Here is a 20,142-nt window from a genome sequence, read left to right as displayed (position 1 = left end):
GTGATTTTTCACATCATTGGTAGATATGATATCAGAGCCACTTGTCATGATTTTTACTCATAAAATATGAATGAAAAACATTTCAGAAAAGGTCTGTGCTCAAATGACATCTGTAGCCCTTTCCTTCTGTCTGACGACCTAGTGGCGTCATGGGTGGAATGTTATTCATATTTTTCATAATTTAATAATTAATAAATATGATTTAAAACAACCCGCCGAAAATCTGGTGTTTCTATGTGAAACGTTTTTGTTATATTTCAGTCTTCTGTGATTTCAGTATTCTGTGATTGATGTAAATAAAGTGTAATTTTGGGATGCAAACTCAAAATGTATGAGATTACAGCTCTATATCTGACAAGGTACAGGTGTCTTATTTTCTTTAAGCCCATAACCATGTGTGTGAGGTGTATACTTTTGTTTCAAAGAAGATTTGTTTAAAAACACTCGGTGTGACCCTGATTTAGCCCATTGCAGTAAAATATTAAAAAGACAATGAAAATCTGCGAGAGGAGAAATCAACAAACACAGTACCAGTCAAAAGTTTGGAAACACCTACTAATTGAAGGGTTTTTCTTTATTTGACTATTTTCTACATTGTAGAATAATAGTGAAGACATCAAAACTATGAAATAACACATATGGAATCACGTAGTAACCAAACAAGTGTTAAACAAATTCAAATATATTTTAGATTTGCCCTGATGACAGCTTTACACACTCTTGGCATTCTCTCAACCAGCTTCACCTGGAAGACTTTTCCAACTCTTGAAGGAGTTCCCACATATGCTGAGCACTTGTTGGCTGCTTTTCGTTCACTCTGCGGTCCAACTCATCCCAAACCATTTCAATTGGGTTGAGGTTGGGTGATTGTGGAGGGACAGGCCATCTGATGCAGCACTCCACTACTCTCCTTAGTCAAATAGCTCTTACACAGCCTGGAGGTGTGTTGGGTCATTGTCCTGTTGAAAAACAAATGATCCAACTAAGCGCAAACCAGACGGGGTGGCATATGCAGAATGCAGAATATGCAGAATGCTGTGGTAGCCATGCTAATTAAGTGTGCCTTGAATTCTAAATAAATCACTGACAGTGTCACCAGCAAAGCACCCCCACTTCTTATTATTGGTGTCCTTTAGTAGTGGTTTATTTAGTAGTGGTTTATTCATTTCAACCATGAAGACCTGATTCACGCAGTCTCCTCTGAACAGTTGATGTTGAGATGTGTCTGTTACTTCAACTCTGTGAAGCATTTATTTGGGCTGCAATTACTGAACCTGGTAACTCTAATGAACTTGTCCTCTGTAGCAGAGGTCACTCTGGGTCTTCCTTTCCTGTGGTGGTCCTCATGAGAGCCAGTTTCATCATAGCTCTTGATGGTTTTTGCAACTGCACTTGAAGAAACTTTCAAATTCTTGACATTTTCCGACTTGAGTGACCTTCAAGTCTTAAAGTAATGATGGACTGTTGTTTCTCTTTGCTTATTTGAGTTGTTATTGCCATAATATGGACTTGTTTTTTTTACCAGATAGGGCTATCTTCTGTATACCACCCCTACCTTGTCACAACGCAACTGATTGGCTCAAACACATTAAGAAGGAAAGACATTCCATAAATGTACTTTTAACAAGGCACACCTGTTAATTGAAATCCATTCCAGGTGACTACCTCATGAAGGTTGAGAAAATGTGTGAGTGTGCAAAGCTGTCATCAAGGCAAAGGGTGGCTACTTTGAAGAATCTCAAATATAAAATCTATTGTGATTTGTTTAACACTTTTATGGTTACTACATGATTCCGTATGTGTTATTTTATAGTTTTGATGTCTTCACTATTATTCTACAATATAGAAAATAGTAAAAAGAAAGAAAACCCCTGGAATGAGTAGGTGTGTCCAAACGTTTGACTGGTACTGTACATCATACATTATATGTATTCAATATATGTATTCAAAACCACATGATGGTTTAGATATCGATGTCTAGGGCCCTCACTAACCAGTCTTCATCAGATTCCCAGAAATTGAATGATTACATACATGTGGCATGAGCGTATATTTGGCACACAACTGAAACCTAGCCTACACAAGTTAGGAAGTCACTGCTAAGTCACGTAGGTTGCCATTGCGGGTTCTCCACACCAGAAACCCAATACGTTGCTTGGTGCAGGTCGGAGGCTTGCAGACAGCCTCCAAGCTGCAGTCCCCTGAGAGCCTCTCGGCTCCACACTCAAGCTGGTACCATTCCGCCCTTAGGGGAAGAAAACACAAACAAAACATCCCTCCATTATACTAAGGCGGTAGCCTACACTCAGGAGTACCTTCACTTTGAATCTGTCTCAGTGCTGGACTTATCACCCCCCCTAACCAGCCTGTCCAGTCTGGAGAGGTTCTCTCCACTTCCCATGTTCTCCTGAGTCTCCCCTCTCCACTCTCCACTTGCATGTCCACCACTGAGTCTCTACTGTCCCCCTCTCCACATCCAAGCCCCCACCCCTGAATCTCCACTCTCCAGCATTGCGATACTCGTTAGTATCATGGCAAGGAAACAAAACACAAAGTGGATTTAACTTTTTGGGGGGAAAAATACCTAATGTTGGAAGCAAACATCATTACGTTTGTCATCCAGAGTCACATGTATTTATTGTCCAAGCTATAGCACACAATATTTTACATCAGGTTTACAGCAGGTTTTTAAAGGACCAAATAGTTTGGTTTGCTTTATGTTTTCATTTTTGCCATAGACAAAATATTGCGATACTGGTATGGTCACCGCCCTATTTCCATTCCCTGTGTCCCCCTGAGTCTCTTCTCTCCAGTCCTCGGTCCTCACATTCCACTACCCATGTTCCCAGAGTCTCCCCTCTACACTCCCAATGTGATACCCTCAGTCCCACTCTCCATCCCCCCCCCCCCCCCCCCCCTGAGTCTTCACTCTCTTCTCCCCTGTCTCCCCTCACTCAGGCCCTTATTCCCAGTAATCTGATGCCATGTTCAATGCATCACTTCCCATGTGTTTCTCTCTACAGAGAGCCAGGCAGGAGTCACTGATAACACTTCCCAGCTCCTTGGCCATACTGGTGTTTTCTAAATGGATAACATAGACTGGTCATCTATTGGTTTAAAGCTTTGACTTGAAACTATACAAATTATGGATCGGGATACCAGAGGAAAATCTTGATGTTCACTCCAATATTTTTGTTGTTGAGTTTATCTGTAAAAATAAACAAATAAATAAATAAACAACACTTGGAGAACATTTTCGACATACAATGCTACATTTTAAACTGCTCAACTCCGTCAAAAATAATGTCTCAAGGTTTCATATCAAAAACACATGTTCTTCATTGCATACAGTTTTCTCTCATATACAGCAACAACACCCTCATATGAGTCATCTATTTTAGGTACTTTATTGAAATCCCTTTCCCTGAATTTTGAGCGATTGTTTTCTGTTTGAAGGAAATTTCATTGGATGGCTTGTACAGTAATATGACTTCATCCCATCGTGCAGCATTTATTTAATCCGTGTTTGACCATATTATAGGCGATTGGACGGTTGGCCTGGGTTAATTAACACGGCTCTATTTAACCTTGACCATGCAGTGGCTATTAATCATCTGAGTCGTCATGTGGGTACTTCAGCACACTGTAGCAGCTTACTGCAGTAACTCATACCTGCAGAGATTCTCTGCCTGCTTTGTGAAAAGGGCAATAATCAATTCAAACCACAGCGAAGCAGGCACCCTTGCCAATGTTTTGGTAAAAATATGGGTGTTTTATCATTCATTTAAAAGTCCACAAATGGATGTACCACTTGCCGATGACCCATTTCAAGTGTGTATCACTGTATGTAAGCGACCCAAGGCATGAAGAATGATGAAAGATCAAAAACAAAGTGTTACTATTCTTTATATTATTCACTTTCCACATCACAGCAGGGTCAGGTAGAAGGATTGGCAGTCTGGGATGAATGAGCTATAACGTTGTATTCTGGTAGCTCCGAGTTACACATAACGACACATCCTCTATCATTCAGGCCTAAAAAGAAGGCAAGACACAGTAAAAGCCAAGGCAATGTCAAGGCATTACTTCATGACAGGTTCCCATCAGTAGCACCGTCTCGTCTAAGTAGAGAGTGATAAAGCGTCAACTAAGCCACACACAGGAGGGAAACGCCGTATTACTCATAGCAGGGACCGGTATACTGTAACATGTTAAGACTCCATTATAACACTATAACCTCCCAGGGTTACAAGAGTCAGGGTGGGTGTTAAGTCCTTTGTGCTAAAGGTCAAGTAGAGATGAACAGATAAGGATTATCACAACTGTCCCAACGTTACAAACAGTGCATATCTGAGTAATGGCTCATCATCGCAAACTCCTCAAAGCCACAATGTCACACAAACTCACGATAACATAACTCGCATCACGAGATGTTTTGCAGTCTTTAACAGCAGCCCACGATGCCAAAAGCACCATGTGTGATCTGATCTCTCTCTCACCCCTCCCTTGCTAATGTGTTAGTCCAGTGTGAGTACAGACTGAGCCCGCAGTAACTACAAGCCTCTGTCAACAGCCACACAATGCTGGGCAGTGGAGGATAAGCCTTTCCCGGCCATCAGCCACAGCAGAGGGAGGAGGGGTCCAGAGGGGCTGTTATTTCAGGCCACTCTGACTGACAGTTAGATTGTCCACCCGATTCTGCTCTGGTAGCTAAATTGGGGGAGTAGGTTAGGCTAAAACACCCAACCAGCCCTGCTCAGACTCCTGAGGGTCTAACCCAAGCTGGCAAGCACAAACATGGAAATGGCTCCTCTGCACTGCGCTGGCCCTTGTCTCACCTCCACTGAAGTGACACGTGGAAACATGTTATTAGAGTCTCCTGAGTCTCCAGAGCCAGAGTTTCCAGAGCCAGCTGCCCCGCCACACTCATGCTGTCACCCCCCAGACATCACCCGCAGCCAGCCTGATAGACCTGACACACAGGCCACGGCCTCAACACTGTAAAGCTCTGGCTGACGGGCTGGTTGGCTGTCTTAGGTCTGGTCCTTACTCCTGCATCTCCTTCTCCCTTCCTCCTTCTCTCCCGCACAAATCTGAAAGAGCTCCCATGTTCCCCAACATCAGTCCAACTTGAATACACATAACAGCACTTCCAGGAACTAACCCAGAAGAAATCCCTTTTCTAATAAATCATTCAAATCCATTGTGGTAGTTTTGTGATCGCTCTGGTGGTTGGGGAGCAGGAGTGGATCTGGCAGTGGAAAATGGTCCTCTTCACAAAGTGTTGGGTGAAACAATGGCAATGTGTCCCCACAAGCTGAGGTCGCCATAGATAATAGTTTCCTTTGCTTATTTTTTTTCCCAAAGCATCTAGACTAGAATACCTCCCATATCACACAATTCTTAATTCTGACGCCGAAACAGACAGCTTCTTGAGACCCAATGTAACCACTTCCCTCAGCCAGTAGCAAAGTATAGCTCTCAACTACTATATTTGTGCAGGTGGGACACATTTCTGAAATCAGACCAGCCTATCACACCAACATTAATGGAAACCATATAGCCCAGTGGGCCAGTGGGTCTCGTTTTATAGGCCACACTTGGAGCACCCACAGAGAGTTGGCGCTTTAAAACGTCACATGGAATCCTGTCAAATTCCTGTTTCCACATATGTCATTTAACACTAGCACCATTGTTAAACCACTGCTCTTGACAGTAATCGTCATTAGAATTTCCAAAGAAAAAGTTGTTGCAAAAGTGCTGAGATCTACACAGCAAATTATCCCAGTGTTAAATGTAGCACTCTCAGTGTTGATTTAACACTGGTCCAGTGCCTGTACAGGTCCACACTTTTCAGTGTTAAATTAACACACTGCTTAGTGTCAAGCCTTATTTGCATATTTCCCAGAGTGCCTTGCCTTTCGAGTGACTTGTAGAGTTACCACCCATGAATGCATTTGTTAGTGACATATACATGGTTGTTGTATTCATCCATTTTCTGACCTGTGCCTTCACTAAGTGAGATCTTAAGCAAATAGGTTATGATTACAGTTCGGGTTTAAATGCCACAGCAGGCCTGCAAGTCACATTATTTTGGCTTGCAAAGTGATGTGTAATTCCTATTGGAATCCAGCCAGAGTAGGTATTTCTAATATTTAGATTTTTAACCACCCGCAACCTACATTCAGAATGACTGCTGGGTTGGGAAGACTAAGATATGAGACTACCTAAACCCTCTAAACTGGAACAACCATTTCAGTAACGGGTGCAATAAGTCCAAGGAACAGATTAGTTTAGAAAAATGTATGTTATTTATATTTTAGTAGCGTAGGATTTTAATCAGTTGATGTACATGCAAAAACATAGATATTGAAACAAACAATTCAAAAAATAATATGATAATGATAGTTTTGGTTTCACACTTGTTATTAAGACCAACACTTATTTTATAACAAACAAGTGTTAATTTAACACTAACAGAGATAGTTTTACACCTGAACACCAGAAATGTTACACTTAAAAATCAACACTAGGCAACACTGGCCAACTTGCTGTGTATTACAGCATCTTGAAGTAGGTCATCCAGATCTAGTTTAATCAGACTGATTCCTCGTCCCGTAAAGAAGCACAATTGGGTTTTTTATAGACTGGAATCCCCTCCCTTTTCATTACGTTCACCACACAGAGTGGCGTTTGCTCTTTCCTGTCCTCCATTTCCCTCTTTGTACAGTTGAGCGGCTGTAAACATAATATCAGCCCTGGTTTAGTGAGAGCCCTGGTGTCCGTGTTAGACCCCGGCCCGCTTGCTTGCTGAGTGATAGGGTTCCCACTACCAGTCGGCATGGAACATTGTTTTCCTTGGGCCACTGCCATTCTAGGCATTTTCAAACCTTTCAAAGCAAACAGCACCACAGCTGCTAAATTCTCCCCGTCAATGGGAGAGCGGCTTGGCATTCGACCTTCACCTTCCAAGGTCCTCCTCATAATGTGGTGTATTTCCAATTTTCTCATGTTGACAAAAGTCTTGGGGAGAAAAAGAGGTCATTGTTCAAGCTTGTTGAGTCTTCGTGTGACTTCACCCGCTCTGAACTCCACGGCTTTCCCAACCCAACCTTAGCCCACTACTCAAAGCTAGCCCCTTCCCCTCTGCCCCCTTCGCCATTCTCTGAAGGACAAAAATCACTTTGTCAGGTTCGGTTCATTAAAATGCCTTGCAGAGGTTTTGAACTCTTGCTGCTATTCAATCGCCGGCTCTGGCCTCAGCATTCTCTGAAAACTTCAAGTTCTTTTGATTCAAATCTATGAAACCTCAGAGAGTGCTTTTGGATTTAATTTGGCTCACAGTTAGCCCCCTGGAGGAACAAACTGAAGGGGAACACTGACGCTAGCCAAAGGAAAAGTGACAGATTTAGCTAAGATTTGACAATTAATAATAATCTCAGTGCAGAGGGGTGACTGATAGACTCCCAATGTCAATGGAGGTTTAGCTTGGGTATACTGTTATTGATACTGGTGCCCTAAAGACGTGGAGATAATCCAACGTGGTGACAGACTCATCTCGTGTAGCCTTCTCTGAAACCTGACTGAAACCTCTGTTGTACATTAGCCAACTACTTGCTAATGGCTGCTTACATTCAAAAAGGCACTTTAGAAACAGCATGTCAGTCTCCGGACGTTTTCCCTGCAGAGACCAAAGATAAATGCTAGTAGGACATCCGTGTGTAAATTCCTCTGAGCTGTGGGTCTCTGCTGACTGCTGCCTGACCGCGCTACACAGACAGACAGCACTAGCGTTTGGGGGGCAATGCAGATGGCTCACATGTGCTGCCCTCAATCAGGGGGTCTGATCTCAGAGGTTAGTGTTAATTACAGATTATTACTGAACCGTAAACGAAGCCATGGGCTGCAAGGCTGGTCAGGGGACTTGGAACAATTAGTAACGGCCCAGCTCTATGTTTATACTAGTCTATGAGCCGTGGCAAGTTAGGAGGGTTGCTGTGAAATATGATTTCAATTTGGAGGTTTTGTTTTGGGTTCTTTGAAGGTTAGGGCGGCGAAAAAGGTGCAAGGGGTTGCCGTGTGAAATGACTGTTTTCTCCCTGACTGTACGAACGCGTCAGTCGTCACTCCTCCCCCTCTCAGCTCAACTTTCATAGTAACAGCCTGCTTATCGGCCAATCAGAAGGGGTATAGGAGCTCCCCTAGATTATAGAACAGAGCGAACAGATCCATCCCTTGGCTCTCTGGGTTTATGTCACCTCTACAGAGGTCAGAGGGGAAACTTGAAAGTCCATAGCAGAGCTGTAGAACACTGACTCCATACCAGCATCACCCTCTATAGTTCATGTTCTCTATATTATAATGAAAGTGCTACACATGGAAAAGGAGAAAGAGAAAAACGAGTGGCCGATGGTCCAGCCAGCCCTGACCCTCTGTGTTTATGTCTATGATAGCTCCCAAGTAAATTGGATCATCAATCATCCAGCATTACACAGGAGAGAGAAAAAAACCATTCTAACATTGCAACGTCAGGGTTAGTTAGACGGACCCACATGTGGAATTGTTTAAAGGCTAATCCTGATAGAGGCGTGGGGAGCGGAAGGGCACCAGATAGCCCCCCGTCCCCCGTCCCCCCCGTCCCCCACCTACCTCCTCATCCCCAAAAGACCAATCATGCGCCCGCTCCCTCAACACATAACCTCCTGACTGCAGCGATGTGTCCATCTAATTGTGAACTTCCTACAACAAGCAACCAGAAGGCTCTCTATTTCTGGTACGGGTCTGCTATTCCTGTGATTACTATTTTCCAGAACAGGACTATTACCATTGTAAAGGTTTGCACAATGTAGGTCAGAGCCAAAACAAATGTTCACTGCAGAGCCAAAACATAAAGGAGAGAAAAACACCATTACTCAGCTCATGATTAACATGGCTTTCAGAGAGCAAGAGGGTGAAATCACTAATAGAGCCCAACCAAATGTCCGGCGCTGCTGCGCTTAGGACATCAAACGGAGCGTGCCTCAACATCAGAGCAGGGTCAAAGGTGAGGCCTGTGAATGAAACAGCTTCAGGTTGGGCATAATCTACAATGTCTGGAGGGCTCCGACATGCAACAACTCTCCCAGGGATAAGGACAGCTTGTTGAATAGCATACAAATAAATATGAAAAGGGGGCTGGTTGTGGCAACATCTGGTGTTCACCACCAAGGAAGACAGAAGTCAGAAAGTATTTCTGTTCTCTTTTTTCTCTCTCTTTTGCAATCCCACAAAGATCTGTCAGTCTCCTTGTTCTCTGAATGTCTGTGTTAAGCATAAGAACAGAGGATTTTGGGGAATTGGGGGGCCTGTGCTGCAATGTACCTGATGGAGACCTGACAGTATGGGCCTGGGGGTGCTTTTATGGAATGGAGTAGGGAGAGTTGGCTGGTGCTGGTGGTTTCCCTAACGCCTCACCACAGACTTGTGCTGTGCTGTATTTCTCCCTTCCTCCATGCCCTATGTCCTCCTCTCCCTTTACGAGTTGAGACAATGTGGATGTAATTAGCGCCTCTCTGTGGCGCTGGGGACTGGGGGCTGGCCGCTTAACTGGGCACACATGGCACTGGGACTGGGACTGACACAAGCGCTGTCTCACACAGGAAGGCTGTCCCGTTGACCGGCCAGCGCTCTGCCGGCTGGCCACCACACGGGCAGGCTCCTGCCCCCCTCCCCACTCTCGCTATCTCACACTGCGAGCAAACAGAGGTGCCAGACAACAATGCAAGCTGAGAAACTCTCAGGAGGTCTGGGGGACTGGGGAGAGCAAGCTACTTCCTATTCTTGTTTTGTTTTTCTTATGCTCATGCTAAGTCCATGGGAACAAATTGGAAGTGAGGGTTAACAGCTGTAGAGTTGATAAAAAAAAGAAAACAAGTTATCTCTGAGAACCTTGATAGCAACTGTCAGGTTGACATAAAATGTAATGTGGTATTTTCTTAGTGAACCAGGTGATGCGTTTTACAGCTTGGTAGGAGTGGGAGACTGTTTTTAAAGATCTACAGCTGTCCTCTATTTTACAAAACCAAAACCCAGAATAACATGATGCAATTCAACCCTACTGACAGAGAGAGTGAATACAAGCATTGAGAGGAAATCAATATCCATTGCCTTTCCCTTGCTCTGGGTTTCCCCCCTGCACCTATAGCTCTGAGATGGGCAGAGAAATTGACGTAATTGGTGGAAAGTTTGGATTTCTCTTTCTGTTAAAGACATCCATTAAAAGGATCTCTCATGTCTAATGGCACGCTAATGTCTATTTTCCTCAGACAGGTCTTTGGCTGGCCCATACTAAGCACTGCTGTGGGCCTCTGCTCTGCGAACTGATCTCCCATGCCAAGTTTCTCCTATACACTGTCCATACGTTTCCTGGGAAGCATTAGGTTGGGTATGTACTGTATGTGATCAACATAAATCCCACCTGTATGGTTTAACACCCTGGATCATCAGTACTCTGCAACCTCACCTCCGACATTCACTTTTACTTTAAATTGACACCTCTCTTTCACACACACCCTCTCTCCCTCACTCTATCCTCTCCCTCCATATCTCTCTCTCTCTCTCCCTCCCTCTCTCTCTCTCTCTCTCTCTCTCTCCCTGTCCCCCTCCTCCCCATTCTCCCCCTCTGCCTGCCCCCCCCCTCTCCCTCTCTCTCTCTCTCTCTCTCTCTCTCTCTCTCTCACTAATACACACATACAGGCACACCACACCTTCAAGGGAGCCCAAGCTCTGTTTGTGGTTTCGGCAGGCATGGATATACAGCAGTTTGGACTGGTTAGTGGTTGACTGACCTTAAGGAAAGTGGCCTTGAAACTCCAGGGTCCCCCAGGGTCCTCCTGGTCTCCACAGCTCTCTGAGACACATGTAGAGCATATCTGTCCTCGCCATGCTTGTTATCCACACTCATCCACAGGTGGAACGACAGTACATTCCTCATCCCTGAGATGAGAAAGGGGAAAGGGTGAAGTACACAGTAAACCCTCTCAGCCACCCCTAAACACACAGACACACACCTGATTTATGTGGCCGCTGCTGTGTGTGTGTGTGTGTGTGTGTGTGTGTGTGTGTGTGTGTGTGTGTGTGTGTGTGTGTGTGTGTGTGTGTGTGTGTGTGTGTGTGTGTGTGTGTGTGTGTGTGTATGTGTGTGTGTGTGTGTGTGTGTGTGTGTGTGTCTCAGTAAATTCTCGGCACACATGGTTCACAGCTTAGCCACATGCCCCTCACTCAGTCTCCAGACTGAAGAATAAGTTAACTCTTCACCTCAATCTGAGAGGCATGGAGCTGCATCTGCAAACCACTGGCATCTGGGTCCAGATAGAGGGGTAGGTAGACATGTGACCCCGCTGCTTTATCCAGACACCTTGATATAATAAAGATAGATAGAGGGAGAGTGTGGGAGAGAGAAAGGGAACGAGGGAGAGAGAGGGGAGGGGAGAGGGAGGGTGTGGAGGGAAGACAGAGGAGAGGAGTCCAGAATGTCATAAATTACATCTCAATTTGCTCGTAACTGAAAATAATGTAAGTGGATTATCCTGGCAGATGGCAGTTGATTAAATCTGCTCAGTCTGTTAAACAAGTCTCATCGGTGGAGCTTTATTGGACAGAGAGAGAGGAAGAAGAGTCTGACAGCCAATGTCTGACGCAGATGCTGGCCCCATCCGCCTAACATTAGAGTTCTCGGGTGCGTTTTAAGACTATGGTATTGAGGAAAATCTGCCTATATTCTGTTTTGGTCTGCTTTTTTATCTGAATTTGTAACTTGGTATGATATTAAAATGCTATTACCTAGTTAATCCGACATTTGAGTCAGCTTTAACCACCAATGCAAAGCGAAATTAGCATTTCAAATGTTCAATAAGACCAATAAGTGTAGGCCCATTATTGCGATTGACAGCTAGCTACATGTTGTCTGAAACCATTCACTTTACAGAGTACTTCAAATGAGAAAAGAAGGTTAGTTTCAAATCGAATTATAGGTCTATTTCTCACCAGTTGAGGGCACTGCAACTGCAAAATGACAGTAAAACAGACTGCTCAGTGAAGACTGGATAAGAGTGCCTCAAGTCTGAACTGTGACTATTGAACGTGAGTGCTTGGCCACTCTGTGCAACTATTTCATATAAGTGTAAGTGAAGAAATGGCTTTTTATGCTCAGACTACTTTATAAAGCATGGGTCAGCTAAATGGGAAAGTAGGCAACCAATCTTTGTTTTATTGCAGTGTGCCGCCTTCAACGTATTATATAGCCCACTAAACAACTGTTTTTTAAGCCGAGTCCTTGCCCTTGTCACTCAAGTCATTCTAAATGCATCTGTCATTGTCATGTCCACTTCAATTTGAACAATACCCTGACACTAGAAACGATCAATCAAGATTCACCGTTTCTGGGCACAAATAGCCTAATTTATAATTGTGCACTAGGCTATCATACCACCACGCTAGGTAAAATAGAGGAAAATATAATTGCCTGATTCTAAACACATCAGTGTTTTAATGCCTAAATTCTGAACTTCTAAAATTCTTGAAGTTTTCCATGTAACTCATCAATTGCAAACTCATTGCGTGTAACTTATTCCAAAATGCCAAGCACTTTTCTATATTATTTCACTTACTGAATGTAAAGAGCAGATGAGGGCCATTAAAACAAAGTTAGACGAATAACTTATTTTCTGCTTTTAGTGACATCAGCGCAGTGCGAACCAGTAGGAATCTGAAGTGGAGAATTTGGGGGTTGGAAATAGGTATGAGTTTTCTCGCAGACTCCAGCCTACATGCGCTCTGCTGAAGTTTTGTGATTACGAGTTCTTGTTTCAAAAAGGCATCAATTGGAATGGGACTGTGTGATACTTTCTAGCTGCTGTTCCCGCAAGAACTGAGCCATTGTTATCACATCTGAAACGTTACTTTATGTACTTATTTTCTTTGTCAATTTTACTTTTTTAATTGAGAATTTGGAGACGTTCCGATTAAGATTTGTTTAGGTAAAATTGCACACGAATCCGGGTGAAGAGTGTCTTGAAATTGGATTGAGAGGATTTTTTCATTCTCTAATATTTCTAGTTTTGTATCAATGGTGAGGAAACAGCAGAACACGAGTGGGACTTTGAATGAGCCCAACACCGCATCGATTTTCTTTGGGAAGTTACTCAACTTTCAGAAGCTGATTTGATCTACTCATATTCTTAGCTTCTGGACCTTTCAGCCTTTAATTAAACTAGTTATTATTGCCTGTAATACGAAAGTTGAATCTACTTTTGGGGGATTCCTCCTTTTATATACATTTTTATTCAGTGTTTATTTATTTTTTTAGTTTTCAAGACTGTTGTTTTTGTTTGCCATCGTGGATACCATGCTACCGACTGTGCAGGAGAAGTGGACGGCGTATCACTGGGGGATATGGGTTCTGATGTGCGGATTGCTGTGCTCTGCCGCGGTGAATGGATGTCCTCACAAATGCAGTTGCTCTGGATCTCATGTGGATTGCCAGGGTCAAGGCTTCAGGACGGTGCCTAAAGGAATACCTAGGAACGCGGAGCGTTTGTAAGTAACCCGAAAAGCTTTCATCATTCCACTGCTCTTGTGTCCATTTCTATTTTCAGAGCCTAGGTGATTATGAGTGAGTGGTTAATGTACGAGTGGTTAATGTAGTCAGATGCAGAGCCTGTTGATTGTGGTTTCAAACAGTGATAGATACAGCTATGAAGATGCGCCACATCTGGCACCTGCCTTGCCTGCGTGCCCCGGTCGGCTGAAGCTGTATGATCTTGAGAGCGTAAGACATCGATTTCACTCAAAATGTTGACGAGTCTTCGGATTGAAATGTTTAGCTAATCTTTAGATGAGCATATAATCGTTTTGTAATGTCAATCTTAAAATAGAGACGACAATAAAACATGTTGTTAATTAGGGCGGTTGCCATTGTGTACATTTCGTTTTATTTATTTCAACAGAGCCTGTATGGAACCTGTATGAGTAACCAGGCACAGGTAGGCTATATGTCAAAGTTAGTAACATTGGGAACCAATTAGACCAGACGTGGCTTAATGAAGACTGAAGGACTTCAAGGGCATACTGGAGAGAATGAGGTGCCCTTATCCCCTCAAAACACCCATACCTCTAGAACACAAAATAAACCAGTCAAATATGTGGATGAATACTTTTACCTCATATTTAAATAGGAAATATCTCATATCAGTTGTTGATAATAAACCCTCGTTACTTGATTATAACGGGGTAGAAAGTAAGAGTAACAGCTTCACTCAGAAATCAAAGCATCCTTTGCAACAAAGGAGTGAGTCACCTATATTATTGTCAAAATAAAAAATATGTGCCTAGGTTTGTCATTTCATGAAGTGTGTCATATGCAATGGCACTTTTAGGGAGTGCCAGCAGTTCAGGTCTGATCTGTGGCTATAGCCTACCCTGAAGCCTTTGCTCTCTTTCCTGTCCAGTCAGCCTCTGCCAAATTAACCAGGGGACAGCATGAAATAGCAACCCTATGGAGAAGTGGGTCCCGACATCCCTGAAAATGCAGTCTTTCCACCTCTGGTGATTCTAGGAGATGGGACCTATTATCTAGCATAACTAAGCAGCTTAGGGACCTGGGGGTTACAAAACATGTGAGGCACTGAAACAACAAAACACAATCATTTTTGCTTGGAAGTGGTATGAAAGCAAACAGTGTTCGCATTAGCCAGAGGCTAGTTGACCCCGTAAGACCTGTTGTGTTTGGGAGAGCAATCCCAAGACATTTTACACTGAGAAAATAAATTATAATACTAAGTGTGATTGGGGGGTCCCCTTTAAGGAAAAAGTTTATATATTTTCTTTATTTAGTTGCTGGTCAAGTTCTATGGGACGTTTGACTGCAGTTGCTGATAGGAGGCAGCAATGAGACATGTTCATATTTTGTTCACAGTTGTTTTGAGGAAGGATGTTTGAGTGCTAACGTAATAAAAGGAGGAAACCTGTCTGTTGAACATTCCTGCTTTCCAAAGGGGATTGCCAGCCTAGCTCCTATAGAATACCAAAGTAGAAGCCCAATCAATTTTGTTCTGTCATTACTCAGGACCACTTGAGATCTATCTCATTTGCATCTTGTTTGAGCAGAAAGATTGTGAGGGCTTAACGATGGTGGCCAAGGTGGAACAGGCGCTTCTACTCTGGGGTGCAATTCACACCCTGCTTGGTTTCCCAGAACACCCTGGAGTGTTGATTTAGCTCTAATGACTGAGCCCTTGCCCCATGCTGGGCAATGGGTACTATGACTTCACTGTTGGGATACTGCTCCTCCAATAACACTGCTTCCTTCACATAAATAAATTAATATGATTTTTAACAGCTATTTTATTCTTTGAAATTGTGCTATTACTCTATTACTCACACCTCTTTCTTTCTTTCTTTTCACTCATTCTCCTTGGCAAGCAAACACACACACTCTCACTTGCCCTCTCACTTGCTCTTTTTCTCTCTTTCTACCTCATTCATATTTTTTTGTAAAGAATGCCATCATCTCTACAGTTGAGTTTTTCACAGTTCCCCAGCTTTCCAACGACTTCACACTTTGCGAACAATGTGGAACTGTGTAGGCTGCTGGTGTGCTTGATGAGTATGTACTGTATGCTGCTCCTGGCTCTTATCAAGCTGCTGGTGCTGGGACCATGATGGATGAACTACAGCCCAGCCGCACCCACAGTCCATCACCACTCAGGGTGGGAGAATGGGAGTCTGTCAGCTTAGACCGATGAGTATGCGGTTACCATCACTTCAACTATCCATCATCCCAATTACACTGCTAATCAACACCTACAAGGGAGGATGAAATGATCCTAGACCATTTGTAGCCTACACTACAAAGTTACTAGATGCCTCTACATCCCAAATCCATTGCCTAGGTGGTGAACGAACTTAAGCTTAACTTGAGTTTGTCTTGTAGTGAGACTTTATAGGACATGCGTTCAGTGAGTGAATCTTCTAGAGTTGGTGTCTTGAGCATGAAACACACAGAGAATCTGAGTGCCGATGGACTGCCGATAGGTACTCATCACCGTAGGAGGCCATTCCTTCTTTTGCTATAACAAAATATGTACCTGCTGTGTACCGACCTGGTACAGACGAAAATGCCGTTTCTACTTGTAGAATCACAATGCACGGCAGTGGCTGAAAACTTGACTTTGAGCCAATCAGAGAGCATGAACCTCCACGTGGGGGAGCCGACAGGAGTGACAACAAAAAGGAAAAATGAAGGCACTTTTCCCAGTGTAATCCACCCTTTTCATCAGAATTGTTCTTGCTAAAATAAGATGCATAATATTTTTTTTTCCCTAGAGCAAGTCTTTACATATTTTACATCTAGCTAAGGAGATTTGTGCTGGAAGAATATTTTTTTTGTTAGGTTTGATGTGCACTAGCTTATTAGTTAGTTAGTTAGCTAGCTAACGTTAGCTTGCTAACTGAGCAAGGCAATCGCACACACTTCTTGCGAAACGAATAAAGTGGTAAGTGCAGCACAATGCACACAACACTAAATGATTTACCAAGCTAGCTTTTTGGCATCTGTAGCTAGTAACATTACAGTAAAATCACAATGGATTTGTTTCCACGAAGCAGCTGTCTGTAGCTGGCTGCCCAGAGTAAATGCAGTGTCTTTACCAAAGACTAACCAAAGATAGAACGCTATACACGTCAGCTACCACAGCAAGTGAAATCACTGCCACACTTAACAAAGAGCTGCAGTCAGTTTCAGAATGAGTGGCAAGAAATAAGTTAGTCCTAAATATAAAATAAAAAAATCTATAAGCATTGTATTTGGGACAAACCATTCACTAAAACCCTAAACCTCAACTAAATCTTGTAATGGATAATGTGGTAATTGAGCAAGTTGACGAGACTAAACTGCTTGGAGTAACCCTGGATTGTAAACTGTCATGGTCAAAAGATATTGATGCAACAGCAGCTAAGATGGGGAAAGGTCTGTCCATAATAAAGCTCTGCTCTGCCTTAACAATGCTATCAACAAGGCAGGTACTACAGGCCCTAGTTTTGTCACACCTGGACTACTGCCCAGTCGTGTGGTCAAAGAGGGACTTAGGAAAATTACAATTGGCCCAGAACAGGGCAGCTCGACTGGCCCTTAAATGTACACGGAGAGCTAACATTAATAATATGTCAATATCTCCTGGCTCAAAGTAGAGGAGAGATTGGCTTCATCACTACTTGTATTTCTGAGAATTATTAGCATGTTTAATGCACCAAGCTTTCTGTTTAAATTACTAGCACCCCTCTCAGACACCAGTGGCATAAAGTACTTAAGTAGAAATACTTTAAAGTACTACTTAAATCAAATCAAATTGTATTAGTCACATCCACATGGTTAGCAGATGTTAATGCGAAATGCTTGTGGTTCTAGTTCCGACTGTGCAGTAATATCTAACAAGTAATCTAACAATTTCACAACAACTAACTTATACACACAAGTGTAAAGGGATGAATAAGAATATGTACATATAAGTACGATGGCCGTGCGGCATAGGCATGATGCAGTAGATGGTATAGAGTACAGTATATACATATGAGTTGAGTAATGTAGGGTATGTAAACATTGTATAAAGTGGCATTGTTTAAAGTGACTAGTGATACATGTATTACATCCAATTTTACCTTTTTAAAGTGGCTAGAGATTGAGTCAGTATATTGGCAGCAGCCACTCAATGTTAGTGATGGCTGTTTAACAGTCTGATGGCCTTGAGATAGAAGCTGTTTTTCAGTCTCTCGGTCCCAGCTTTGATGCACCTGTACTGACCTCGCCTTCTGGATGATAGCGGGGTGAACAGGCAGTTGCTCGCATGGCTGCTGTCCTTGATGATCATTTTGGCCTTCCTGTGACATTGGGTGGTGTAGGTGTCCTGGAGGGCAGGTAGTTTGCCCCCGGTGATGCGTTGTGCAGACCTCACTACCCTCTGGAGAGCCTTACGGTTGTGGGCAGAGCAGTTGCCGTACCAGGCGGTGATACAGCCCGACAGGATGCTCTAGATTGTGCATCTGTAAAAGTGAGTGTTTTTGGTGACAAGCCAAATTTCTTCAGCCTTCTTCACCACGCTGTCTGTGTGGGTGGATCATTTCAGTTTGTCCGTGATGTGTACCCCGAGGAACTTAAAACTTTCCACCTTCTCCAATACTGTCCCGTCGATGTGGATAGGGGGATGCTCCCTCTGCTGTTTCCTGAAGTCCACGGTCATCTCCTTTGTTCTGTTGACGTTGAGTGTGAGGTTATTTTCCTGACACCACACTCCGACTTAAGTCGTTTATTGGGGTATTGTACTTTACTTTACTATTTATATTTTTGACAACTTTTACTTTTACTTCACTACATTCCTAAAGAAAATAATGTACTTTTTACTACCTACATTTTCCTTGACACCCAAAAGTACTTGTTACAGTTTAAATGCTTAGCAGGATAGGAAAATGATCCAATTCACGCACGTATCAAGAGAACACGTGGTCATCCCTACTGCCTCTGATCTGGCGGACTCACTAAACACAAATGCAACATTTGTAACTGATGTCTGAGTGTTGGAGTGTGCCCCTGGCTATCCCTACATTTTAAAAACAATTCAATGGTGCCGTCTGCTTTGCTTAATATAAGGAATTTGAAAATATTTATACTTTTACTTTTGATACTTGAGTATATTTAGAGCCAAATACTTTTACTCAAGTAGTATTTTACTCTGTAACTTTCTATTACGGTATCTATACTTTTACTCAAGTATGACAAGTGAGTACTTTTTCCACCACTGTCAGACACCCATGCATACCCCACAAGACATGCCACCAGAGGTCTAGTCACAGTCCCCAAGTCCAGAACAGACAGTGGGAGGCACACAGTACTACATAGAGCCTTAACTATATAGAACTCCATTCCACGTCAAGTAACTCAGGCAAGCAGTAAAATAAAATTGGAGGTGAGTGGAAATGCCAACCGGATGCATCAGATTCATACATCCAGTGAAACATATGGCTCATTGTTCTATCTGCCTCTTTACTTTACCTAGCTAGCACAACAGCTAGCTAGCGAATCATGCTAACAATTTAGGTAACGTTAGCAAGCTAGCTAAACATGTGTCTATGGGCTGTATGCGATTATGGAGAGTGAATTAAACTCTTTCTTTGACAGCTAGTTATCTAGCTGTGGCCATCTGGCTAGTATCAACAAGAGCTTTCTACAACAATAGCAACATTAATGCAGCTAGCTAGCTAAGGTTGACTAGATCATAAAGCAACTCACACGGACATGCATTGCCACCTTCTGGTCTGGAGTATTTTAACAAGGCTGAGTGGCTGACGACTTCAAGGTCTTTGCTGTTTGAACACAAAAAAGATTGACTGCAGACTCTCTGTTCAGGTGCTGAGTACTGTCGGAAGGCAAGCGTTTGACAATCCTACTGGTGTGTCTAAGGTATTAGTTGAACTGTCTGATAATGAGTTGAAGTTGCCAGGCAGCCAGCAGCTGGTACTGCCAGCAGGCTCAGCTAGCGTTAGCCTACTGGGAAATATCAGCCGTCCACCTTATAAAAAAATCACCCGGCATGGAAAATATTTGGAGATGCTTTATTTCAGCCAGCACTTAAAAGGCCAGAACTGGCAGAGAGAAGGAGCAAACTTTTTGCAGATTGTTGAGAAAGTGGTCCAAGTCACGAATGATGTCCTTGAATAGGTAAGTCCAAAATGTAGGGACACAGAAGTCCATAACTCATCCAAGTGTGTGTCATGCTTTAATGCAAGACTGGATTGGATCGTCTGTAAGAGTCTGTGAGCCTGGGGGCCATTTTAGGTTAACAAGGCCCGTCTTTTGTTGTTGGGGTTCTGTCACCAAAGCAACACATCAAGGCCATTTGCTTTGTCCCCTCAGACCATCATTTATATTCTCAGCTCTCGCTAAACTTAGCTGCATGTGAAACAGTGTTTATCCCAATCTAAGAAAAATGGATAACTCTCTGCATGTTTCGGTGTCTTTGTCACTGTGATGTAAGCTGCGTAAGGGCCCCAAACACTACGTTGCAGCTAGCAACCCAGTAAACAATGTATGGAGCCAGGAATCACTGAATGCTC

General features: G+C 43.2%; 1 protein-coding gene across 1 annotated transcript in view; it reads left to right on the top strand.

The window, feature by feature from the left end:
- The first annotated feature begins 12,592 nt into the window (after window positions 1-12,592).
- Window positions 12,593-20,142, top strand: part of LOC110488577 (slit homolog 3 protein) — a 206,978-nt gene continuing 199,428 nt past the window's right edge. The window contains 1 exon segment of the mRNA XM_090198173.1: window positions 12,593-13,575. Within this exon segment, the coding sequence (XP_090054299.1) occupies window positions 13,385-13,575 (191 nt within the window). The 5' untranslated portion in view covers window positions 12,593-13,384.

This window comes from Oncorhynchus mykiss, chromosome 14 (genome assembly GCF_057628025.1).
Source record: "Oncorhynchus mykiss isolate SJ-2025 chromosome 14, ASM5762802v1, whole genome shotgun sequence".
Classification (NCBI taxonomy): domain Eukaryota; kingdom Metazoa; phylum Chordata; class Actinopteri; order Salmoniformes; family Salmonidae; genus Oncorhynchus; species Oncorhynchus mykiss.
The sequence above is the reverse complement of the archived record's forward strand: the minus strand, read 5'-3'. Positions and strand labels throughout refer to the sequence as shown.